This window comes from Marmota monax, unplaced genomic scaffold (assembly GCF_021218885.2).
Source record: "Marmota monax isolate L192 unplaced genomic scaffold, Marmota_monax_Labrador192_F-V1.1 WCK01_AAM20220418_F8-fsc00073, whole genome shotgun sequence".
In the NCBI taxonomy this organism is placed as follows: domain Eukaryota; kingdom Metazoa; phylum Chordata; class Mammalia; order Rodentia; family Sciuridae; genus Marmota; species Marmota monax.
Window position 1 is genome coordinate 2,909,701 of NW_026692846.1, and position 25,888 is coordinate 2,935,588.

The window sequence follows — 25,888 nt, forward strand, 5'->3', positions numbered from 1 at the left end:
AGTTAGGATCCTCCGGTGGAGCCCCAGGTGGCCTTGATGGGAGGGGCTGGGAGGCAGCCTGCCACTGTGCATGCCAGGCCCAGGAATGGGCTGGCGAGTCAGCAACAGGCTCTAGTGTCCTGAGGGCAACCAGTGAGAATGGATTCCCTGCTTTTGAGACCAGGAAGACCTGGAAAATCAGAAGTGGAGAGGTGCTGGCCATTTTCTCAGGTGTCTGCGTGTGCCCATGCCTGCCCTACACATGTGCCCCTGGCGGGTTGAGGAGGCTGCTGATGAGCTGTGGATGCTCGGGCAGCCCCGTTGTGGCCACTGCCTTGGGTGGGTGGCATTTGTTGGAGAGGCTGAGCTGCCTCTGGCACCCGTCTTCTTGCTCCTTAGACAATGCTTGCAGTTGGCTCCCACTGAGTCACCCCAACAGCCCTCCAGGGGCACTGGAGCCCTGGTCTAGTCGTACGCCACTTTCTGAGGTGCTGTTCTTGGGTGTCTGGACAAGTCTGCAACTGCTACCCTGCCCCAGGAGCCCTGGGGATCCCAGTTGCACCCTGGAGCTCTGTTGGCCATCCTGATGTTTTCCTTTGCAGTGGAAAAGTGACTTCCAGAAATGGAAGTGCCAGCCGTGAAAACAGAGGCGTTCAAGTGGACAGCCTGAGGCTTGCAGGACTCTGACAGCCTCTTGCTGTGGGGGAGCCTCACGGCTCATCCCCTGGGGCTCTGTTCCTTGTGGATTTTCTTGCCCCCTTACCTACGGTAAGCCCTGTGTGCTGGGCTCAGAAGGGGCTGAGTGTCTCCACAGATGAGCGGCTGTAAGGACAGTGTCCCTCAGTGCCGGCCAGGCCGGTGGCATCTTTCCTGGTGTCTGCAGGTAGTGCTGGCATTGTGTGCTGGTTGCAGGTCTGTTGGATCTGTTTGGCAGGTATTGCTCTCTGCCAGCTGCTGGGTCATGATTTGCAATGGGCGGGGTGACCGTACATCACAGATTATATAGGAGTGGCCCCCTGTTGTCATGGGGGGACCAGGAAGCCCCTGGACTGGAGGAAGCACCCTTTGGTATCTGCAGTTTACCGCTGAGGAAGCAGGCCCAGCCTAGGTGAGTGGACTTGCCAAGGTCTGCCAGGTGGTTGTAGCATGCAGACGCAGCTGAGTCATGCCCAGTGGGTGGGTGGGGCATGGGAGGGTCTGGGTGGCAGTTCTCTGAGGAACAACAGGTGGCTGTGCAGTCCATGAGGTGCAGCGTGTGGTGCACTTCCAGAGGGGCTCAGCAGGCCTCGTGTGTGTGTCTGTCTTGGAAACGCACTCTTGCTGCAGTGTGCCAGTGTCCCAGCTTGGAACTAGAAAAGCAGTCTCTGCTGCTTGGTGGCAGGTCACACTGGCCTTTGCTTCCTGGCTGGAAGAGGGATGGGTCTTCTTGGAGCCCTTTTTCTCCTCCTTCTCACTAAAAGAGAGACATTTCTAAAATTTGGTTTTCTTTTTTAACAGAGTGGTGAGGGGTTAGTCCTCTGCATTCAGTGCTTCTGAATGTTTTGTTTTGTTTTTTTGACCATGTGGTGCCTGCCTGATCTGGGCAGGTGCTGCACATGCTTCTGGGCTGGCGGGTGGAAGGAAGAGTGCAGGCTGTGTGGAGGACCGGAGGACCCCAGGGTCTGGGAAGACTGGGTCCTCTAGCAGGACCCTGGTGAGGCTGTGGTCTGACTGAGTCCACGGCTGGGCGGTTCCTCTGTTGCTGGGATACTGATTCACTGAGGAAACCTTAATGACTGACGGTGTACAGTGTGACAATGTTTTGATCCCCTCACGCCCTGGGGACTCTTTCCAAGTTTCCTCAATTCCATTTCGTAATGCTCAAGAGTAATTTATACACATAGATAAAGAGATGCTCAGACACAAGCTTGCACGTTCACAGACAGGTGGATGGAGACAGACTCACAGGCACAAGTGTGCACACAGATGAGTGACCCCTTGCCTCGCCCCTGCTCCAGCAGCAGGTGGGCAGCCTGGTGTGTGGGGCTGGGGTGGAGCCCAGGAGCCTGCAGTGCAGAAACACCCCTCTGATTCAGACTCACAGGGCGACCAGCCGAGTTTTGGAGAGGCCACAAAGTCCTGGGCCTCGGTTGGATTCATGTTATTTTGTATGCCTTAGACCAGAGGTATGTTGTGCAGCCTGAGGGGCCAGTCAGAGTTCCTGCAGGTGACACATAACACCAGGAGTGGACGCGTCCAGGACGGGATCAGCACATATGTGAGCCAGTTTGAGAAAAGCTTTCCCAACCGTGTGACACCGGTGACTGTCCTGAGTCTTTTCTTGTCTAGAGCATGTTACTTATTTGTTTAAATATAAGGACAAAACACTAATTATTTTTTAAATCCTACACTTTACAGAGCAGTTTCAAATTTGCAGCAGAATTCAGAGGACTATACAGAGAGTATCTTTATGCCTATTGCTCTCAGATGCATATAGCCCACCAGAGGGGGCCTCCTGACACCACAGTGTCACCAGAGTGACGGCTGCCTGTGGTGTTGTGTTTTCTGTGGGTTTGGACAAAGGTGCCATGATATGCATCTCCCTTTGGCGCACCAGAATGTTTTCCCTGCCCTAGACACTGCTCCTCCTGTCCAACAGTCCCCTCTGTAACCTGGCTCCCGTTGACCTGCTATAAACACAGTACATTTCTTTCATCCGGTGGCTCCTTTCACTTAGCATCTGAGGGGCCCACATGACTTCAGTGCTCAAGAGCGCATCTCTTTTCAGTGCTGAATAATATTCCATTGTTGGGATGGGCCATAATTTGTCACCTTTAAAGGACATCTGGGTTGCTTCCAGGTGTTGGCACCTATAAATGTAGCCACTGTAAGCCTTTGGTGCCAGTTTTTGGACACTAGTTTTCACCTCCTTTGGTTAAGTCCAAGGAACCCAGATCTTGATTGCACTATTAGAGGACATTCCACTCAAAAAAAAAAAAAAAAAAAAAAAACCAGAACCAGCCTTGGTCAGGTTGTGTTTGGAGCAGCCAGACCATTTTGCACCCCCTGCAGTCAGTGGAGGCCTGCAGGCCCAGGCCCTCCCCAGCTCCCGGTGGGGCTAGCATTCTGGGTTTGGGCCACTCCCAGTGCTGTGTGGTGGCCTGTCTGCTTGGTCTGTCTGTCCCTGGTGAAACTGATGTGGAGTGGTCCCTGTGTGGTTTGCATATCTGCAATGTCCCTTTTGTGAGCTGCCTCTTGAGATCTTTGACCTACTTTAAATCAAGTTCTTTTCCTATTGTTGGACTTTAATAGTTCCTTGCGTATTTTAGATGATATTTTATCAGCTGTGTCTTCTGCAGATACTTCCTCCTAGCCTGTGGCTGTGCTCTCATTCTGTGGGGCAATGCTGACTTTGCGTTGGGGTCACTGGAGTTTCTGAAGTGCCATTCAGGAAGTACTGCTGTAAGCAGAACTGCTGTCGGCTGGCTTCAATCCTGCCCAGGTGCTTTCAAGTTGCTTGATCCGATTTCATGTTTTTTATGCTCTTGAGCCAAAAGCTGGTTTTCTTTTTCTAATTTTATTGGTGCTGCTGCTGTTCTGCAGTTCTGTGGATTGAACGTGGGCCCTGAGTGTGCTGGGCAGGCACCCCGCTGGGCTGCACCCCACCTTGGTTTCCTCCTTACACACTGCCAGCGTCCTGGCCCCTGGCTTCCACAACCATGTGCATGGACGGGGGGACCAGCTGACTAGCGCACAGCAGCTGGGTCGTCAGGGAGCAGCTGACAGCTTTTCCACCGGAAAACAGGACAGCTATCCTCAACTTAGGACAGGTCTGTGTGACCGTCTTCTGACTTTGTGACATGAGGAAGTGGCAGGCAAGGTAGAAATCACATTTCAAACTTTGAATTTTGATCTCTTCCAGGCTAGTGACCTGGTAAGATGCTGCTGTCCACTCTGGGCAGTCCTGTGACGACCAGAGAGCACGTATCCTTTGTGTGCTGCAGAGCTGGGATCAGTAGGTTAGTGAGGTTTCCACTAAGACAGGGATTTGGAGATGATGTGCTGTCCTAAGTCCAGGGGCCTCTGTGGTCCCCGTGGGCTTTCCAAGGGTGGCACACCCCATCTTGTGCCTGTCTCTGAATGATGGAATGATGGGCAGCTGGCTGTCCACGTCTGTGAGCATTGGTATCCTCAGCCCGATGTGAGGCATCAGAGCTGGTGGGACCACCTTCAAGGAAGTATGACTGCCACATCCATGCTGCTTGTCAAGAATTTGCAGTGATGGCGTCCACCTAAAACTTGAGCCGAGCATGGGGTGCTGTGCAGATTCACTGTCCGGTTGGCTTTTCTTGGGCTCGGTACACAGTGGCCTTCCCCCAGCACACTGGGAAGTCACGTGCTTGGCATCCGTGTCTGTAGATTATAAGAGCAGGACAATAGAGGAAGTTGTTGATTGGAACAATTGCTGTCTGAGTGCATCTGCAGGTCCCAGCAAAGCTGCTGTCCCTGAGCACGGGGCAGTCGCGGCAGTGGGTTCCAGGGGAATGCTTCCCTCGGTGCTGGGGAAGATCTGTCTTGGGTGCTGGGGAAGATCTGTCTCACGCAGGGGGGATGCCTGGAGAGGCCACAGCTGACTCTTGAACTTGGCCTTCTGGGCGACTGGAGGAGGCCAGGAGCTGCCGAGGGGGCAGACCCATCACCCCACGGCTTGGCTATTCTCCTCTGGCCCCACCCTGAAAGGGAGCACCCTAGTGTTTTTTTGGATCTCAGAGACACCAGTGCTGTATGGTGTCTCTGAGCCTCTTGAGAGGGGACAGCTGTGCGGGCTGTGGCCACATGTTCATGGACAGTGGGCTGGTCACACTGCCCCACTGGTTGTCCTGCAGTGGCGGCCACTGCCCTGTTGTGCCCCAGTCACCCCTTCTGTATGCCACGCGGGCTTTGTCAAGTCTCCAGATGAGGCTGTGGGAAGTTCAGGTCAGTTGGATGGGACCAGCAGCATCCTCAGTGAGGAAGTGGGAACCGTACCCACTGCTGTGGGAGCGCACCCCGAGAGTGAGGGGTGCCCATGCTCTGGTGGTGGTGACAGCTGTGGCTAAATGGATTTCCTTTTTCTTTTTGTCCATTCTCAGACAATGCACATTTGATTATGAAATTAGAACCTAAACATCAGTAGCCCCGTCACATGGGCAGGGATGCAGGCCCTCAGTGAAGGGACAGCTAGTCTGTGTGTGTGTGGACTGAGCAGCTGGGAAGCGGAGGGTGAGGGCTGGAGATCTGTCTGCCCTGGCCATGCGGATGGATGCGCAGAGCCTGCGGGCGAGTGCTGGCCTCTCCTGCTCAGTGCTGGCCGCAGCAGAGGACGGCCCAGCGGGGAAGCTGCCGTGCTCCCTGCTGGTTTAGAAAATGACTGGAATCTCCATAAAAATGCCAACAAAATCTTCTCCCCCAGAGTTTGTCAGGCTGCTCTTAAAAGTTCATATGCTCATAAAGTGCTGGGAAGCGCAGTTGGGGGAGTGCTGGGAAGCGCAGCAGGGGTGGAATGGCTCTGCCCGGGCTGAGCTGAGCGTGCTCCAGGCTGCTCTGCCCCACGCAGGGACGCTGGCCTGGGGAGACGGCTCGCTGGAGGACGGAAACTTGCTGTGTGACAGGAGAGACATCTCAAAGGGCTGGGAACCCACATTCAAGCAGATGGTGTGGTGACACCAGGCTGGCCACCAGGAGACACTGGGGAGGCCCTGGTGCTAAGCAAGTGCGATTATAGCTACCAGCAGCTGAGCCTGTGTCCCGCCCGGCCTAAGTCCTCTGCAGCACATGGGTGCTCCTGCAGGACACCTTGGGCCGGCTGGCACCCATCCTCCTCCTGGGTGCGGGACAGGCACCCACACCACGCATGAGGAGCTCTTCCAGATGGGGGTTGGGGCGGCTAGCTCTCCTCAACCACCACCCCCTCGCCCTCCCTTCACGAGGTCTCACCGACTCTGGCCGTGCGGCCCGCAGTGCACAAGGAGGGCTGGGAAAGCCGGGGGGCAGCCAAGGGGCCGAGTCCAGGGGCGGGGCCTTCCACTGCCTGGCAAAGCACAGCAGCTACGGGAGCCCTTTGTGCGAGGCAGGGGCCATCCGTTATAAGGAGGGGTGATCCTGGAGGTGACTTGAGCTGAAGGTGAGAGTGGCAGAGCCCGGTTCCTGGGTGCGGGCAGCCCCAGGGTGCAGCAGTGAAGGACGGCTGCAGTGAGAGGTGCTGCTCTGCAGGACGGTTCCTTCCCTTTGCCACTAGGACCTGGGCCTGGGTGGAGCCCTAGAGATCAGGGTTCCCGACCCGGAAGGCCGCCTCCTCTCAGAAGACCACATGTGTAGTTGAGACCCCTGTGGGGCTGCAGTTGTGTCAGGACGGCAGGCAGTGGGACTGGGCCGCCCGGCAGGGTGGAGGGGTCGTGGTCGTGATGACCAGGCTGCCAGAGTTGCTGGGACAGTCCTCACCGCTGCCCTTCCTGCCGCAGCCCAGCTGGTCCACTCCTGAGAGCCCCCATCTTCTGATGGGGGATGGCAGTTAAGTCGCCGCCCCTATTTTGGTGTAAGATTGGCTGAGTGACAGAAAGGAGCCTAGTGAAGTTTGTCAGGGTGAGGATGAGGAGGAATCGGGGGGCGGGTGCAGGCCACTTGCAGGGGTTCAAATTTCAGTGCAGTAAGAAAGGGGGTGGGAAGAGGCAATGCCGAGTCCCTGGGAAGCCCTGGGTGCCCTGCCGCCCCACCCTGCTCCCACCCCGTCCCCAGGAGAAGGGGGGGAGGCTGATTGAGTCACATTTCAGTAATGAGATATTACTAGAAATACGCGTATCATAAGCAGTAAAGTATCAAACTGCAAAACTGTCTTAACATCAAGTGGGCCCCCTGTTGGGTGTGACTTTAGGACCCTTCCTCTAGTGCACTCCAGATGGAACCCACATCTGAAGGCCCCTCCAGAGGAACGCGGGGTGCCGTGCCTGCTGACCTTGCCTGATGGGGCAGCTGGCCTTGCCCTGCTGAAGCATCTGCAGGGCACTGTCCTATTGGTCATTTCTTGGCAGCCAGTGCCTGGCTGTAACCAGTTGTCCCCAGGAAGATCCTACCTCACAAGCTGGTCACAGGAGAGGGGTTGGGGAGACTTCAGAGCTGGGGCTGCAGGAAGTCCTGGTCCTGCATGCCCGGAAGGTACAGAAGGTTTGGCACTTGGTGTGTCATTTCTTGAGAGAGGGTCTGTAACTGTCATTGATGATCCTTGGTCTTGTGATCTGGGCAGGTCAAGGACCACTGCCCACACAGGCCAGCCCAGGCTCAGGAGAGATCTGGACCCCCTTTGGGTGGAGCAGGCGAGTCCTCCCTCCGCCCAGCCTGCTTTCCATCCTCCCTGCTGCCTCTGCCCTCCTCTGCCCGCATAGAATCCCTCTGCAGTTCCCTCAGCTGCCGCCCTGGCTCCCCTGTGCCTCCCCTGTGCCTCCCCTGTGCCTCCCCTGTGCCTCTCCGCCCCATCGCTGTACTGGCGGGCCACAGGGGTCACTGCCAGCGCCTCCCACAGGACACAGAGGCCACGGTATTGGCATTTGGCCTTTTTCTGTCTGCTGGCCTCCTGTGACCCCGCTTCCCTTTGTTGCCCATCTTTGTCCACCCCCAGCATGGAGCTCCCGTGAGCAGATGGTGTTACAGCACAGATACGCTCTGCAGCCGGGAGGGGCCTGGGGGACACCTTGGAGGTGCAGGTGGGCGGGGGTAGGTGGCACAGACAGCCCACCCGACTCTCCTGACTGGCCGTCCTCTCTCCTCTTGCAGAGCCTCGAGCCACTCGATGGGGATTCACAGAGGACTGCCAGTGTGTGTCGCCTTCCCACCTCTCTGTGGCAGGAGAAGTGACCGCAGCGCCTCCTCAGCAATGACGATGACACTGGTATTAACTGAGTGGCACTTATGGATTTTTAGCCCTCGCTCGCAGTGAGCCAGCGAGCCATGTGCCGCTGTGAGGGAGAGCCCTGTGCCTGCAGAGTGGGGTGTGAGCGCGGCCTGCCTGCAGAGCGCACCTGAGCCCCGGGAGGCGTCTCCCTCTGCCCGCAGAGCTGCGTCTCGTCCATGTAGGTGGAGCACACACTGACGCTTCATCTGGTGGTGATGAAAATGGCCCCGCAGAATGCCGACTCTGAGTCCATGCAAGTCCAAGAGCTGCCCGTGCCCCTGCCAGACCTGCAGAAGCCTGGAGACCCCGAGGCTGAGAACCACGAGGAGACCCTCAGCGAGGGGTCCATAGACAGGATCCCCCTGCGCCTGTGGGTGATGCATGGGGCGGTGATGTTTGGCAGGGAGTTCTGTTATGCCATGGAAACGGCGCTGGTCACGCCTGTCCTATTGCAGATTGGTAAGTGCTGCTCCTGCCTGTGGGCTTGGCGTCCAGCACAGCTGTGACCCTGACACACATCCTGCCCTCTCCCCCTTGACCTGCCCTCAGGGCTTTCTCCTGTTTGAAGCCTGGCTGGAGGTGGGGCGTGGGCCCCTGTGTTTGTCAGAGCCACAGGTAGTGTTTGGAGCAGGCTGAGTGCTGAGGGCAGTGGGCTCCCCTGCAAGCCAGGGCTCTGTCGCGCTCGGGCTCCTCGCCTCTGAAGTGGGGAAGCACAGACTGACCCCGCGGGGATAGGGCGCGTGCTCACAGCAGTGCCTGGCATGGGGATCAGGGTGGACTTCCAAGAGCAAGCTGCCAAGAGCAGTTGTTTCCAGAAGTGCTGTGGTTCATAGAGGGACACTGGCACAGTGGAAAGAGCAGGTGTCCCCTACAGATGCCCCTGGGGAGTCTTGGGCTCCAGAAGTTATGTCAGAACTTTGGGTTTTCCTCCTGGTCCCAGGAAGGTCTGAATCTCTAATGTCATACTCCTTGGCCTCCTGAGAGGGCTGGGTGAGGACAAGACTGTAGAGGCCCGAGCTCTGCTCTGTGACCCCACACGCCCGAGGCCACATGTGTACAGGTCAGTCGCTTGGGGGAGTTTCTCCCCACAAGTCTGGTGCTCTGCGAGAACCGCTTCTGCCCCGCTGTATGCGACAAGCGCAGGTCTGAAGTGCAGTGCAGTGGGAAGCTGTGCAGCTCCTCCCCTTGCAAGTGGCAGCCCCAGTGTCATTGGGCTTGACCCAGGTTTCTGTCCCCCTGTGTGAGAGCAGCCTGAGGTGCCATGGAGCTCCTTACCGCTGCCCCGCCCCATCTGTCAGTGCAGTGTTCTGCCGTGACCCCTGGGGCAGTGCACTGCCCCGTGGGCCCTGTGCTGAGCAGGCCAGCCAGCCCACAGGCGTGCGGCAGGAGGGCCTGGGAGTTGCGGAGCATGACCTGTGATGACTCTTCATTTCCTTTCTCATCCCTTGGGTGTTGCCATGCTAAGGCACTGGGGTGGACAGGACACCACCTCTGACTTTGTGTAGCAAGCTGTCCACAGCATCACTGTAAAAATGCCCCGAGGGAGCTGGGTGCAACCTCACACGCCTTACTCCCGGTGACTGTTGGTGGTGGTGGTGGGGGGGCGGGGGCTGAAGCAGGAGAGCTCAAGTTGAAGGCCTGCCTCAGCAACTTCAAGGCTCTAAACAACTTAGACCCTGTCCCAAAATAAAATATAGAAGAGGCTGAGGTTGTGGTTCAATGGTTAAGCACACCTGGGTTCAGTTCCTGGTATCAAAAGCCCCAAGGGAATGAAACGCAGACCCTCTTTGGTGGTGGGGTTGCTGATTTCTCCTAGGCCTGAGGGAAGATGGGCTTTGGTGTGTTCAGGGCTGGAAGCCCAGCTTTGAGGCTGGTCCCAGGGAGGGAGTAGATGGGTTGCAGCCTGGCCTATCAGACACTGAAGCCCCTTTGGCGTATAGGGACGTGCAGCAAGGAAATCCTGGGAGCTTCACGCTGGTTTAGAAAGTGGTGCGTCCTTCAGTTGTAGCCACAGCAACTACTGAGAAAATGACTGGATTTGATGAGCAAATGTTCCCTCCCAGGTCTTCTTTGTGCAGGGTCTGTGCATTAGGGCTTAAACCCCGAATCACAACTTCTTGGACTTCTCACACCTTAGGGGTTGCTTATTTCAGGATTTGGGGACAATTTCTGTCTTGAGTGGATAGTTCCGTGGTCTTGACTGAGTCTGCAGCAGTGTGGCCACCACAGTGCTGGCTCCCCCACCCTCGCAGCCCTCGGTGCTGGCCCTCTGTCAGGAACCCCATCTCCTGTGGTTCCCTTGGCATCCCCCTGGTGGGTGGTGCTCCTGTGTCATCCTGGTGGCCTCCAGCGAGGGTCTGCTGGGGGTTGTCCTCTCCTGGCTCCTTCACCGGAGCCCTGCAGCAGTTGCAGCTCTGCAGAGGTCTGCCTCAGGCTGGGGCTCGCCTTTTCATTTTTTTCCTGTTGTCTTTCAAAAAGCACTTTTTGATTTTGATGAGATCTGGCATATTAATTCTTTCCCTTTATTGTTCTTTTTAAACTAAGAAATCTTTGCCTGGCCCAAGGTCATGGTTTTCTCTCAGCTTCTCCTTCTAGATGTTTCGCAGTTTGAACTCTCCCACGAATTCACTTTTTCGCAATGAGCGTTGAGGACTCCCCCTCCCTCCGGCGTGTGGGATCCAGCCATGGCAGACACACCGGTTCCCGCGCGGTCCTCCCCTGGGTTGGCTCTGACTGCCCTCTCACCAGAGAGCCCCCCTGTGTCCGTGCCTGGTGCCAGAGCCGGAGCCGACGGGCTCTGCGCTGCAGCTTGGGGTTGGGAGGAGACCTGCCCTGGCCTTTTACAGCTCCCTCTGGGCGTCTTGGGACCTCACATTCCCATGGGAGCTGTGACGCCATCCGCCCATCCCTACAGAAGAGCTTCCTGGGTTTCATTGGGACCAAGTCGAACCTGTCAGTCAGTGTAGGGGGAATCGACACATTGCGAGTCCTGCAGTCTTTGAAAATGGGTGTCCTCTGTGTACCTCTACGGTCTGGCTTCTCCTCGGGGTGCTTTGTGGCTTACAATGTGTACATCTATCCTGCTTTTTTAAGTTTATCCCTGAGCATGACTAATGCTGTTGTGAACACTGTTTTAATTTCAACTTCTGATGGTTCATCACTACATAGAGGAATGGAAATGACTTTCATCTATTCTCTGGTAGCTTGTAAAGTTTATGAGATCTGTAATGATGTTCCCTCTTCTCTGATATTGGTAGTTTGCATTATCTCTTGTTTTGATAAGTCTGGTTAAAGGTTTATTAATTTTATTGGTCTTCTCAAAAGCTCAGATTTTAATTTTGTTTTTTCCCCCTGCTATTTGACCATTTCCTACTTCTAGCTTCTCAAGATCAGGGTCAGATTGATTTTTAGGTTCCCCCCGACTCAGGGATTGAACCCAGTGCCTTGTACATGTTAGAAGGCCCTCAAGACTGGGGTCACAGAGCGGGGCCAGGGAGGAGCATGGATGGAATCCAGGAGGCCCCTGAGATAGAGATGGCCCCTGGTCTTTACCTCCTGCTTTTTTGTGACCTCTTCTAGTTCCCTCTCCTCGAGTAAATTTTTGCTAACCAACAGAATATGGCAATGTTGGGGGATGCAACCACTTTGTGGTTAAGTTACAGAAGACTGCAACTTCCATCCTGCCAGGAGACACTGTGGCCTTCTTGGCCTGCACATTTTGATGGACCAAGTGACCTTCTTAGAGAGACCTGGGGGGCAAGAAACAAGGAGGAGCCCAGTTAGCGAGGGCCTGCAGCTCTGTGTCTGGAAGCCTGTGAGAACCCAAGCCCTGCCTGCGCTTGTCATGATGGTGACCTTCCCAGATGAGCATGCAGATGGCCACAGCCAGGGCCACCTCCTTAAGTGCAGCTCTCCAGAGCCCCTGAGCCAGAACCACCCAGCTGAGCAGAACCCGTGAGGACTGATCAGGTGTGGCCCGTTACACAGCAGCTGCACTGTGCTGAGCGCAGGGGAGATGAGCCCACCACAGCTTCCAGTAGCTCTGCAGCAGCACGCGTGAGGGCAGGGGTGCCAAGCACTCTTGGCCACCTAACGAGACTGGGCCAAGGACTTGTCCAGGGTGCTTTCAGCTTGACATCAGTGCACACGTCTCACCCTACTGTGAGCCCAAGTAGGCGACCACCAAGGAACATTTGTTCTCATGAGAGCCCCGGGTTCTTGTACCCAGCCCCATCTGTTCCCAGGTCCTGATAATGGAAGAGCACCGTGTTTTCACTTTTGATACAGGAGCCTGCATTGTTAACTACAGCTTTCTTCCTTGTTCTGAGTGTTCTTGTAGGAAACTGCTGTAGACCATCAGAAGCAGGAGCCAGACCTTCCTGGTGTAGAGGGCATTGGGTTGGCCTGTTGGACATCTGGGCTTGAGAAGTTAAGAAGTCAGTAATTCCAGTGTCAATGCGGTTTTGCTTCTTGACTTCCTCCTGGGAGCTGGTGTTCCAGGAGAACCCCGGCCCTTGGAGTCTGCTGGTACTCTTAATTATACAGGTTTTTGCCTGTTTTCTTCCACAGTGAAGTTGGAGGCTGTGGATTTTTATTTTTGGTTACAGGTCCTCCTCTCTGATTCTTAGCACTGTGCACATGTGCTGGACCCTGGACTTGGTGGGATTCTGCATTTCCAAACTTTGGGGAAGATGTAGTCTGCCTGTCTGGTCTTCTAGAGGGAGTCTGAGCAGGCACCTGGCACCTAGAAGAGGCATACCCTTCCTTTCTCTGATCCTGAGACAGGATGGGGACTTGCCTCTCCCCAGCACTCCCGAACACCACACTGTGTGTACTCAACAGGGAGGTCTTCGTCAGCATTTGACTGGGCCAGGTAGGCACCTGGATCCAGCTCTCTTGGTTCCAGATGACCTGCCCCTTTCCTGAAAGTGGTTTGGGCCAGCTACAGTGCTGGGCCTGGTGCTGGAGAGGCTGTTGCCAAGTTTCTAGGTGGGGGGCGAAGGATCCTGGTGCCAGAGTTGTTTGTGATGATAAGACCACAACCCTGCCCTGCACAAGATGGGTGGGGGGTGGCAAGACCCTTGCCTGACATGGAGAACCCTACAGAGCCTGAGTGGTTCTCCCAGCACACCTGTCCCTGGCCCCCCCCACACTGGGGGGAGGGACACTTGCCATGAAGACCCTCACTCAGTAACAAGCCGGCGGTGCACCTGACATCTCCAGCTTGGAGCAGAACTGCAGTATGTGGCAGGCACTTTGGGGAGGTGGGCAGGAGCAGGCGCCGGGAGCAAGCAGGAAGGCCTGTTCTGGAGAGCTGGCCTGGGTGCTGAGTCACACGTGGCCTTTTAGGGAGCCCTCCTCCGTTTTGTTCCCATGTAGTCCTTTCCCTTGGGAAGGAAAAGTCCAGGCTCCCCTCCGTTTATTGTTTCCCTCTTGGCTCAGGAAGTATACTCCAGGGAAAGAGAAAAATCAGATAACAGAGCAAAAGGGCGTCTTTGGTTTCCTTCTCTAGGGGCTGACTCATGAATGAGAATGGCGTTAGTGTGGGATCCTACCTGTCCCCTCCTCGGCCAAATCCTGGGGTAGCATCCAGGGGTGAGCAGTCGTGTCTGGGGGTTGTTTATGGGGAAAGCCAGATGAGCCTGTCGTGAGGAGGCAGGTCTGATGGCCAAAGCTTATGTTCATTTTGTACACGTCCACTTGGTCTTAAGTGTCTGCACTTTTCCTGGTGGCCTCTTGTGAGTCGGAGCTTTGAGGTGCGGTCTGCTGTGGTTGAGAGCTCGCCTTCCCTCCCTGGCAATGCTTGCTCCTTAAAAGCCACCTCACAGCAGATGCCCCAGTGCTGGTGCCTTCCCCACTGCCAGGGTGTGGAGGGCAGGACCTCTGAGGCTGCCTTGCAAGAGTCACCTGCAGGCAGATGCCTCCCAGGTCCAGGCCCGGCCCAGCCCACTGTAGGGACCCTGCACACTGTCTCCAGAGCACTGCTTTCCTGTGCAGCTGACTGGTGGCCTTGTGTTGGAATCCAGGTGGCAGGTGTGCTTGCACGTGGGTGGTGCATATTTGCAAGGGTGCCCAGATGTCTTCTTTTTTTTTTTAATTCATATCAGGGATTGAACCCAGGGGCACTTAATCACTGAGCCATATCCCCAGCCCTTTTCCTATTTTACTTTGAGGCAGGGTCTCTCTGAATTGCTTAGGGCCTTGCTAAGTTGCTGGCTGGCTTTGAACTTGCGATCCTCCTGCCTCAGCCTCTTGAGCCACTGGGATTGTAGACGTGCACCACCACGCCTGGCATGTCTGTGGTTTTTGATCAGGCATGTGTGCATGTTTTGATCTGGGGAGCTGGTGGGTTGGCATGGCGACATTGCAGCCCCTTGCTGTGGGGTGCAGGTATTTCAGTAAAGCACTCCTGCAGCTCAGAGGCACTGACATCTTTCTTAGAGTTCCCAGCATGGCTCTTGGAAACAAAGGCAGCAGCTGGCTGGAGGGGCTCCAGAGGCAACATGCCCCTGGGTTGCGTTTTCCTTCTTTGAGAAACCAGGGCTGGGGTGTAGCTCAGGCGTGGAGTGCAGTGCTCCCAGTGCACGAGGCCTGCGGGATGGGTGCAGCTAAAGCACTGCTGTGTGTTAGCCGAGTGTGCGCCTACAGCTCTACTCGGGAGGGTGAACGAGGGGGTCACTTGAGCCCAGGACCTCAAGACCTGCATGGGCAGCGTAGTGGAAGACCCCATTTTAGCTCCCCTAAGAGGCACCCCTGTCCTGCTTCACTTTGTCACAGCAAGCATGACAGCCCAGAAGTGCCAACATTCAGTGGTGGGGACCTGCTTGGTGTGCCTCCGCCTGGCAGTGCTCCCTCCCTCAGACGACCACCTCTGCAGGGCTGGAAATGGCACTGTGGAAGCCCAGGACACCTCACAGTGGGTGCCTTGTGGCACCCACCTGGGCCTCGACTAGCCCCCCAGACTGGCCGCCTGCTCTGCCCCCACTGGTCCCCTGGAACTGTGGCCAGGGCTGGAGCACACAGCACAGAGCCTGCGCCTGGTCTGGGGAGGTGCTAGGCAGACACTCGGGGACGCCTGAGGCTGAGTGAGGGACACACGACCTGCAGCCCTTCCTGTGGCTGATGCTGGGGCTGAGTCCACGTCTGCCTGTGCCTCAGCTTCCAGGAGGCAGGAGGGCAGTGGGCCAGCGCTGCTGAGGAGGAGGTGAACGGCCACAGTTGGGACAAGCTTGGAACTTGAGGATGTTCTGCTCAGTGAGACGAGCCAGTCACAGAAGGACAGATACCACAGGATGCCATTGAGTGAGGTCCCTAGAGGAGTCACCTCAGAGGTGAACTGGTGGGTGCCAAGGGCTGGGGAGTTGGTTGGTGTCTGAAGGGGCAGATTGGCAGTTCAGGAAGAGGAAGGAGTGGCAGGGTGGACGGCGGTGACAGTCAGGTAGTGTACTTAAGCCACTGGACCTTACACTTAAAATGGTTCAAGTGGTAAATCTTACGTAGTTTATCACCATGAGACGTGGGGAAATGGGTGAACCATGGTATTCCAGTAATGGTTGGATGGAGAGCCTGAAGGGACCAGTCCAGTGAAGGGAGCTGGGGGACGTGTATGGCCGCATGGGAGTCCTTGTGTGAAACCCACCTACGCAGGCCTCACCACATCCAAAGTCAGTTAAAACCCACCAGAGGACATCCCAGCGTGGGGTCTGGGTGTGGCGAGTCTCCTGGATTTTGACCACAGGGCTGAGAAGTCTCTTGTGCTAGGGGCTTTGTTTGGGCTGGGAAGTCTGCATTTCCTCGCCTTTCATCATTGTGTTTATGAACAATGAAATGTTCACTGCAGTTGTTTTTCCCAAGGAGTTAAATGTGTATATTATTCTTATATCTGATTTCTACCAAGCACCTGCCTCGAGTTCTGGGCACCATGCCTGGCACTGGAGGTGACATGCATCTGGAAACCTGGGGCTCACCTGGACACCGGGGTTTGTCACCTGGGCAGTGAATTTGGGGAGGTACAAAGGGCCTGAGGGTTTGTGTCACAGTTCAGATGGGGAGGCCTCAGGTGAGACTGTCCACTTAGGTCCCTAGCCAGTGAGCGTCCACCATGTGCTAGGTGCTCTGCCAGGCTTGGGACAAAGGTTGTGGTCTTTGGTCTTTGCCCTGGGCCCTCCCAGTGTGTGTGGGGTGGGGGAGTGGGAAGGACTTCACAAGGAGAGCAGGGGGTGCAGCAGGTTCGGGATGGGGAAGCCGGCTCAGCACCGAAACAGGGCGCAGGCAGTGGGCGTGTGTCTCCAGCTGCAGAGGCCTAGTGGCCAGCAGTGGAGCAAGGTGAGGCAGCACAGCAGGGAGGGGCACTGGGCAGGGGAGCAGCCTGAGACTGGCAGGGCCCCAGAACTGGGCGAGCCTCAGCAGTAGGCCACCTTGTACTGCAGCCGTTTCTGAGCTTCCTGGGTCATGGTGAATGTCAAAATATAGTGACAACTTGAGCCCTCTATACCCTGGATTAGGAAAGACAAAAGATCTTATCAGTTATTCCTGCAGAAAATGATCTTTAAACTCCAGTAAAATCCAAAAATAAGTTAGATTTTAGCAGAACATCATGGGCATGTGTTGAAAGGACAGGACAAGACCTGGAGACCAGTGGAGCCCCGCAGAGGCCTGTGGGTCCAGGTGTTCGGTGCCACTCACAAACAGGAGAGTGACTCCCTGGGAAGGGTGAGCCATTGCTTAAGGGAATTACTGTATGATGTTTAATGTCTAAAAGCAGAGTTAGCATCATGGAGAAATGTATTCTTCTACACTATAAATTTCAAAATAAGTGTTGTCTTTGCTCTTAAAACCAACCAGCCAAGAATGTGTCTACCATGGAAGTACTTCCTAGATGATGGTAATTTTTAATTAAAAATCTCACTTTTAGTCTGGGGATGTGGCTTGGTAGAGGAGCTCTTGCCTAATGCACTTGAGGCCCTGGGTTTGATCCCTAGCACTGCAGAAAAAAAAAAAAAGTTATGTAAATCTTACATTGTTGTTTCTTGCTTAAACACTCTTGAGGGTCACACACCTGCACTCTTCAGTATCATCTGGAAACATGCCGGTGAGGAAGGCAGCCCGTCTTCAGAGGACTGTGTTTTACCTGGCAGCAGGCGGGGGCAGTGCTGCTCTCTTCCTCTTCCGGAACCTGCCCGCGCTCTGCCAGGCGTACTGCCTAGCTCAGCAGGCACTGACTTGGCATCCTCAGAAGTCCTCACCAGGTTCCAGGGGGCCTTTGTGCCCGGTTTTCTCACAACTGCAGACGTCCTGTCTTCTCCTGTGTCCTTGCTAGAGTGGCAGCCAGGTGTGATTCCGCTGCAGCCCACAGCTCATGCTCTGCAAGTGGGGACTCTGCGCAGCGCGGACATTTTAACTGTCACTCCTACATGAAGCGGGGCTTCTGAGCGCAGTTAGTTCTGCAGGGATTGTTTTCGGCAGTGCTGCTGTCGGGCAGAGTACTTCACAGTGTGTTGACCTTGCACAGGCCCAGCTGCGGCCCTGTATGTGGGTCACTTGCATCTCTGGCCCGGGCAGGTGACCTTCGCTGGAAACTGGGCAGCAGTGACTAGCTCGGAGCTGAGGAGCCAGTTTCCTTTTGCAGCATGGATTTTGAGAGCCTGTTAGGAAGCAGCTGCCGGCTGCCAGACACACCCTGTCCCCCTGGAGGGCAGACCAGCAGGGGCACGCCCCTCCAGGGACAGCCTGCCCAGTGGTGAGCAGAAGCCTGGGGTGCAGTGCTCCTGGGAGGTGGGTTCACCCCCAGGAGATAACACCATGCTGGAAGCCAGCTGAGCCCTGGGGAGAGGCCTGTGGTCATCGGGGCTGCTTCTCAGGGAGATGGTCTGGCAGTGTGTGGGCTGGCTGATAGGTCCTCTCAGACCACTGCCCCATTTGTGCGGGATGAGGATCCTGGCGCTGAGGCGGGAGAATGACCTAGAGCAAGCTGTCCATTTGCGGACGGAGCTGACAGGCCGGCACTTCCTGCCCACCTCTGGAACCCTGTGTGGGGACATGTGCTGCTAGAACACCCAAGACCCCATTCGGGTGGAAGGACTCAAGCAGCACCCAGAGCTGAGTGTCAGGATGGGGCAGGGAGCAGGTCTCAAGGCCACTTTGCACACTGGCCCTTTCAGGCCTACAAAGCTGCGACAAGACGAGGCGGCCTCTCTGAGGTCAGAATCAAAGCTGAAGGGAAAGTGACCTGCCTGGGGCCCCAGCCAGTGGGTGAAAAGTGAGAATATGAGCTTTTCTACCAGCCGCTGCCTCTCTCAGGGCCACCAGGCCGGCTTCCCAGGCCAGCTTCCCATGCTCCTGACCATGCTGGGCACATTAGGCCCCCACAGGGAGAGAACCCCAACAGACCCGACACCGCAGCCCCGTGCCAAGGGCTGTCCACCGTGGTCTCAGCAGCTCCAAGGTTGCAGTTCTCACAGCGCTGGTGAGAGTCCAGACCACAGTGCCTGCTCCTTCAGGGGCCTGCACAGCCTCGCAGGACAGCTTCACCCATTAGCGGACCCACAGCCCCTCCCTGCTGAGGCCCTGCACCCAGAGAGCAAGAAGGCAGGAGTGGGGGTGCCTGTGAGCAGAGGTGCCATGGAGGCAGATGAGGCTGGGGGTGAACTGCGACAGCAGCCATTAATAAGAATTTAGTCCTCCTAATTTCCACTCCCTTGCTAGTTCCAATTCAAAAGCATTCTCAAGCTACCTCAGAAACTCCTTGCGGAAGGGCAAGGTGTAATTTCTGAATCCTGGGATTTCCAGCTCCCTCGCCCTGCTCTTAGTTGGATCTGGCTGGTACCAGGTGGCCAGAGGCAGCCCTTTGGGTGGTTGCTGACATATCTGTTATTAAAAACTAAGTTATGTGTTCACAGTTTGAATTGTGTTAGCAACAAAGGTAATAAGGATTCCCTACTTCCTGATCAGCAGCCTTTGCCCGTGCCCACGGCAAGGTCATCTGCTGTGTCCTGTCAATGGAACGCTGGCTGCCACCCTCCTCAGCTCCTTGCTCGGTGACACCCTCGGTGGTTGAAGTCAGCCACAGGGGGGTGTTTACACCACCGGGACCATGGCACTGTGGAGGAGACCCTGCGGCCAGTGGAATGTTCGTGCACTTGTTGTGGAGGCCACACTTGGCCTTGTCATGTGAAGACGGCATCAAGCTCCCCTGGGGGTTTCTGGCCACTTGTTGGAATCAGAGCTATATATAACACTGTGCAAGCATGGTGCCTGGGTTTCTGGCCTGTCCCTCTTCAAATGGTAACATCTTGGGGTGAAAGACGCGTTTGCTGTGTTCTTGTCCTCGTCATGGATGCGAAGCCCTATACCCCCAGAGTTGGAACACAGGTTAGGGAGATTCCCAGAACCCAAGTGGGGAGGGCAGATTTGGGTTCCTACCTGCTCCATCCCTAGTAGCTATGTGACCTTGGCCGTGACAGAATCTTCTGGAAGCTCAGCCCCCCTCACTTTAAAGCTCACCTGGACATGCCATCTGCAAGGCGGGGCAGGGTGAGTAGAGACCCTGGCCTCGTGCCGGGCACCTGCTGAGCATGCCGTGGTGCTGTCCTGCTGCTGCCCTTTGCCCTCAGCCCCATGGCTGCTGGTTACCCAGCACTGTTGTCCAGCTCCCACGGAGGGAAGAAGAGCTGGTTATTGGTCCTCTGTGAGCAAACTGCAATTTTCAGATGCTCGGGCCATTTGCCCTTGCATGCCAGTCCCTGGTCTCAGCAAGCCAGCCGGTTTGCAAACTAAAATCAATCCTCATTCGCAGATGCATCCAGGTGGGGGGTCTGATGTCCTGCACCATTTCCATCTTGCACTGGACTCTGCAGGTTGCAGCTGGGTGCTGGCCTGTCTGCTGAGGGAGGACCCTCCTTGGTCCTCAGGCCTGTTCCTGTGCACCAGGGAGTCTTGCTCCAAAGAAGCCAGGTGGCCTGATCATTCTGGATGTGAATCTCCACTCTTGGCCTCCTGCTATTGCCCTGAGTGCTGCCCAGCTGGCTGCTCAGCTCAGGGTAGCTGGCTGCCCTCCAGGAGTGGCTTCTTATAGCTGTTCTAGGGTCTTTGATCCATGTTACCTGGCACCTGATCTTTGGTGACTTGGTAGGTCCTCTGACTCCAGTATTCTGAGCCCTCCCAGTAGGCCTTGTTAGCGTTATGCCCCACCCTGCCCTGCATCTGATGGACCAGAAATTTTTGAGGCGTTCCTGCTGCCTGGGGTACCAGGGTAGTACCCTGGCCTGACACTCACAGCCACTTTCCCTCTGCTGGCCCTGTGTTGGACCCACGGCTCCCCTCCACCAGTCTGCTCGTCCCTCAAGAAGCACACCTGTGCCCTTTTTCTCACCAAGCTACCTCAGGTCCCTGCCTGTCTAGGTGGCCCTAGGCCTCAGGCATGTGAAAGGAAAGGTCATCTTTGAGGAGGGCTGGAAGAACTTCTAGGAACCTAGACAGAAAGCTGAGAAGTCTTGGCTCAAACCTCAGGGAGAAACAAGAGTCACCCCCAGGCTGTTCCCGTTGCCTTCCCATGGGTCCTTGGGACCACAGCTGCTAGTCACAGAGCCCACTAATGCATCTCCTGCATGGCCATGGATCCCAACTATGTGCCATTAACAGGGTTCATGTGCAGAGTGGCCTGTGACACTCTAAGCCCAATGAACCAAACCTGTGCTCCTGGGGAGGGGGTCACACAGGTAGAGTTGGCTGCACTTCCTTCCTGGTGCTGATACCACCTGCAGAGGTCCTGACTCTCTTCACACTGTTCCTGTTCTGCCTCCCCTGATGCCCTCTTCCTCATGCACCAGGCCATGGATGCCGGCCCTGGGCCCTTGGCTAGCAGGAGTGCCTCAGCTTCTAGTGAGGCAGACACGGGTGAGGCACACAGGGAGGCCTCTCCTGCCTCCTGCCTGGTCCTCTGCCATCTGATAGCTCCTTCTTCGTCTCAGCTCCCCACACCCCACCAACGTCTCACCATCCCCAATGTCGCCTGGTGCAGGGGCTCCTTCCTGCTCCCGGTGAGTCCCTGCGCCTGTCCCAGGGCCCTTTATCTGTTTCCCCAGTGGCAAGTGTGATGAGGAACTCTCACACCAGCATTGTTGGGGAGTTCCTATGTGTCAGGCTCCTCATGTGACTTGGTCCTTGGAAATCAGGCACTTCCCCAAGTGACAGACAAGAAAGCAAGACTCCCCAAGGTCATGGGAATGCCTTACAGCCAGCACAGCACCGGCCCTGGCAGGAGCCCTCGGGTGCCCTGTCTGAGTCCCTCCACAGGGGTCGTGGTGTCAGACTTCTTTGGGACACCTCTCTCCATGGAGTCGCCTCCCTGGCTCTGGGGCTTCTGGTCGCTCATCCTAAGATTTAACTACTGCACTCCTGGGAAAGCCCAGGGAGGCAGCCCAGGGCCCACCCTCACCCTCACCCTGGCCCTTGGTCCCATAGGACTCTGAGGATTGTAGACCTCTAGGAAGGCTTGGTGGGTGGCAGGCAGGGATACAGAGGTGACTTACAAAATAGCCTGGCAGCAGTCCCGCCCCTCCCATCTCTGGGGATGCAGTGTTTGAAATGGGGCTGGGAGACACCACCTGGGTGTCTCTCCTGCACTCTGACCCCTCTCCAGAGCACTCCTTGCAGCCCTGTGGTCCCCCACAGCTGGAGGTGCCCCTTCCCTTCACAGCAGGGCCCCTACCCGACAAGGCCCCATCACCCATCATCCTGGGTTCTGGGCCTGGTAACGGGTGGGCTGCACCCCTGGCAGCCTGACCTGGGCTTGGCTTCTCCACTGAGTGGCAGGCCTGAGGTCACTCGAGGATGCAGAGCCGTTCCCATGGAGGACCGGTTCTCACGAGGCTGCTATCGTGAATTTTTGTCTGAGAATACAAGCATATCTGGACATGGCAGGCTTTGGCTATTGAGTGAAAGAGCGTGAGTTCCTATTCCCATCCCAGACCTTTTGTTAACATTTATAGGCCACTTTCCCAGCCCCCTCCCCCTCAAAAGCACCAGTTTATCAAAAGTGCCCTTGTGAATAGAAGTCGCCCCACGTGACCCGAGCGTCGCAGTGACCTCACACAGCCCGCCGACGCGCAGTGACACAGTGAGTGTTTCCTGTGAACGGGGAGCCTTCCGGGTCCCACCATTGTTGTTCAGCTTTTGCCTGGAAAAAACAAGAGTTATTTACTAGGGACTGGCGTTGTGTGCGGCGCTTTGCTGGGAACTGCCTGTCTGGGGCATCTCAGCCTGCAAGGGGGCGGCGGGAACGGCCCAGGGGCGGCCCAGGGGGGTGCTGGGGTGTCTCAGCCTGCGGCAGGGGCAGGGGGGCTCGCTCATCCAGGGCTGCCTTGGAGACGTGATGGGAAGTGTTTATTTTTCTTGCCAACATGTGAAACAAAAGAGAGCTGTCACCCTGTCACTTGGCCAGCTCTGTGGGCTCTGTCCCATTCCTGGGACTTGTTAGCTCAGTGGCAGGTAGCTCTGGAGCAGAGGCCCTCGTTTCCTGCTGGTCTGACCCTTGGCAGCCTGGAAAGAACTTCCAGGGGAGTTGGGAGAAGGGAGAGGCCGCCCCTGCTGCTCTGTGGGCCTGGGCTCAACCCCTCTTCCAGCCTGTGCTACCCAGGTCCTTCAGCCTTCCTGCCGGAGCCCTGGCTGTGCCAGCTGCCTGCCTCACCCAGCCATGGTTTTTAGGCTTTGGTGGTGTCTTACTTAACCCCAAGGCAACACCTGGGAGACCACAAACCCACCCATAGGTGTCCAGTAACCTGTGTCTGTGTCCGTGGTAAAGAGCTCTCATCTCAGGCATCACACTCCTTCTGGGGAGGAGAGTTGGGGGTCGGATTGGCATGGCTCGACCCCACACTTTTGTCAGTCAGCGTTGCTGAGCACAGAGGAATTGGCTGCGTGGCCAGCCCTCAGGAGCTAGTGGGCTGCTAGGGAGGTGGGGCCCATTCAGGGTGGGGGCCACACGTGCTTAGGGAACCAGGCCACAGGGTTGGCAGTACTGTGATCCCTGCTTTGGTCTCCTCTTCTAGACACCTCGTCTGTGATAGGCTCAAGCAGATTAAGTAGCACCTGTATGCCCAAGGGGTTGGTTGGCTGCCCCTAGTTGGGTGTGTTTGTTCTTGTGCAGTGCTTGGGATGGAACCCAGGGCCTCCCACTCGCTAGGCAAGCACTCTACCACTGAGCAAATCCCCGGCCCTTTTCATTTCATTTTGAGACGGGATCTCGCTCATCTGCAGTCCTCCTACTGAAGCCTCCCAAGTTGCTGAGACGACAGGCATGTGCTGCGGCACTTGGCTGATTTGATTTTGAGATGGGGGTCTCATTTGCCCAGGCTGGTCTCCAGCTCCTCCATAAGCCATCCTCCAACATGGGGGGATTGCAGCAATGGGCTGAGCCTGCCACCGAGCAGTGTTGTATCCACTGAAGGGAAGCAAAGTGTGTCCCCGATCACTGGGAGCTGGTGCCTCAGCAGGTGTCTGCATGCCCAGCAGGCTTGGTGTGACCGCTGCTGGAGCAGACCTGCCCAGGGCCTGCTGTCTCAATACGGTGATGCTGTTCCAAGTAGACTGGGTGCCCAAGGGGCAGGGGAAGGGTGGACAGGAGAAGCCCCTAAGCTGCTGGGTCTGACCAGGCTCTGAGGACACATGGCTTGGGAAGATCTAACCTGGGCCCTCCACCTTGTGTGTTGAAGTTATTTATAACGTCAGGCCAGGAGGAGCTGCCAAAGGCTCTGAGCATGGGTCTTCCGCAGCTCTGGCCTTGGGGAGGCCCTCCTGGGTTGGTGGCCTGACAAGAGAGCTTGGTGGGCAGGGCAGGGCAGGGCAGGGTGACTGTGGGGGTCAGGACTGAGGGAGAGGGAAGCAGCCCCCAGGTGGAGGTGCCAGCACATGCTGCTCAGCAGAGCAAAGCCCCAAGCCAGAGACACAGATGGGGGCATGTGAGGCGGGGAGGGGAGGGTGGCTGAGGACAGGAGGAGAGGGGTGGCGACCTCTACCTCCTCTGGGGCCCAGGTGAGCTGGTGAGCCTGCGAGGACTCTGCCCAAAGGCTCAAGGCCTCGGCAGTGAGTAATGGCTGGCCGGGTGAGCAGGTGGGGTAGGAGCAGGAGCTGAGGGCCTGGCAGGTGGTTTTCCCCAAGGCCATCTCTTTTTGCCCCTCGGGCATCAGGCTTGCTGTGAGCTGGAGAAGGCAGGCTGGTGCCCAGTGGGTCTGTGCATCCCCTGGAGCCATCAGTACCAGGCCGGATGTAGCTGGTGACTGGGAGCATTCTCCCTGGGGGCGTGGAGCTTTGGCCCACACCTACAATCTCCTTTTGCCTCCCCGATCCCTGGCCACTGCTGCCCAGTCAGTGTTACAGCCCTATTTTCAGAAGAGTGCTGGGCTTTCCCAGCTCCCATCTAAGAACTCTGTGCCTAGAGCTACCTGCATCCCTCCCAGCCAGAGCTGCAGGTCAGTGCAGGGCTCTGCCCAGAGAAGCACACACCCACAGAGCAGGCTCGCCCCAGCACACTCTTGCCCTTGGGGACAGCCTCTGGAGAGCAGCCTTGGGGTGCGGCATGTGGGTGGACTGAGAACAGTGCCACTGGCCCTGGGGAGGCTGCATCTGACCCCCGCCATGTGTTGGGTTGAGTGGGTGCTAAGCCATGGCCTCTGTGCCTCAGTCTCCCTGACTTCCTGTGGTTGCAGCTTTGAAAAGCAGCTGCAGCTATTCAGCAGAGCACAGGGTGTCTGTCCCTCGTGCCGCGACTCCCACCACTTCCTGAGCCGACCCGTTGGCCTGCAGTGAAAGAGTCTCTGAGGAGAGGAACGTGGGGCAGTCGACCCGAGGGCTCTGTGGGGTCTAATGACGACCCCCAGACATTTTCTGTGGGGCTCAGTGGGCAGGTTCCCTCTGCCTGTCCTTGTAGTGGGGCTTCTGCATGAGTCCAGCTGACACAGGGCCTTGCACACGCTCAAGAGGATGAGTTATGGACAGTCCCCTGTGGCCAGGCCCTATGCATGTCCGTGCTTGGTCCAAGAGTGTTCATGGCTGACCACGGCCCTACAGAGGCATGTAGCTCACTTCTCCAGGTATGAGGCCTGGTGGTCTCCCTCCACCTTACTGACCTCAACCTGAGAGGCTGAGGTTGGCTGGAGCTTCTGCCAGGGAGCCTGGTGCATCTCTATTCTTACATGGAGAGTGTTCAGTGGGAAGGGGATGAGTGGCATGTGTCTACGCCCATCCTCCTGGTGCCAGCTTGCCCTCCTTCTGCCTTAACACCTACCTTCCCAGCCACTTCCTGAGCCTAGGCTTCCAGCCCTGAGACCCGCTGGTAGCAAAGCTGGTAGCAGGTGCCAGGTTGGCCAGTTGGCCCAGGTGTAACAGAGGAGGTAACAGACCTGTCTTCAGACCCCAGCTCGAGATTCGAAACAGGCCTGGTGCTGCTGCTGGCCCTCGGGTGGCTGCACCCACGCAGAGCTGACAAGGGGTGTTGGGATCGTGGGTGCTGGCGGATTGTCTTTGTCAGGCCATTCACTGGACTGTCACCATGTCAGCAGGTCACCTCTCTGAGCCTTCCTCTCCTCACCAGAAAGCAGGAACCATAATATGAGCCTCAGTGGTGACTGTGAGAACACAGTGACATGTGACCAGGCTCTGTAAATCCTGTCACAAGATCATCACCATCAGTAGGTCATGGAGAGCTGTCCCTGCCACCAGTCTCCCTTCTGACCTGTGTCAGTGACTGCAGTTCACCCTACCTGCTGGCCACTTACCAGTTACCCTGAGTCGGAAGGTCAGGGCAACGTGGCATGCAGAGAGAGCTGGCAGTTGCTGCATGACACAGTTTGGTTTGAGGGAACAGGACATGTTGGTTGCCTCTCTCTGCAGCTTGCAGTGTGACAAAGCAGGGCAGAAGGCAGATGGTCACAGCACAGGGTCCATGAGGCCAATAATGGCTGCCAAGGGTCAGGCAGCCAGAGGTCACAGAGAAGCACCTGCAGAAGCCCT

The 25,888-nt window shown here is 56.6% G+C and overlaps 1 protein-coding gene across 3 annotated transcripts in view; it reads left to right on the plus strand.

Moving 5' to 3' along the window:
- Positions 1 to 25,888, plus strand: part of Slc45a4 (solute carrier family 45 member 4) — a 69,734-nt gene that overhangs the window by 30,234 nt on the left and 13,612 nt on the right. For all 3 annotated transcript variants that reach the window (XM_046449026.2, XM_046449024.2, XM_046449025.2), the window contains exon 2: positions 7,765 to 8,341. In XM_046449026.2, coding sequence (XP_046304982.1) covers positions 8,098 to 8,341 — 244 coding nt within the window. In that variant the 5' untranslated portion in view covers positions 7,765 to 8,097. The remainder of the gene's footprint in view (positions 1 to 7,764; positions 8,342 to 25,888) is intronic.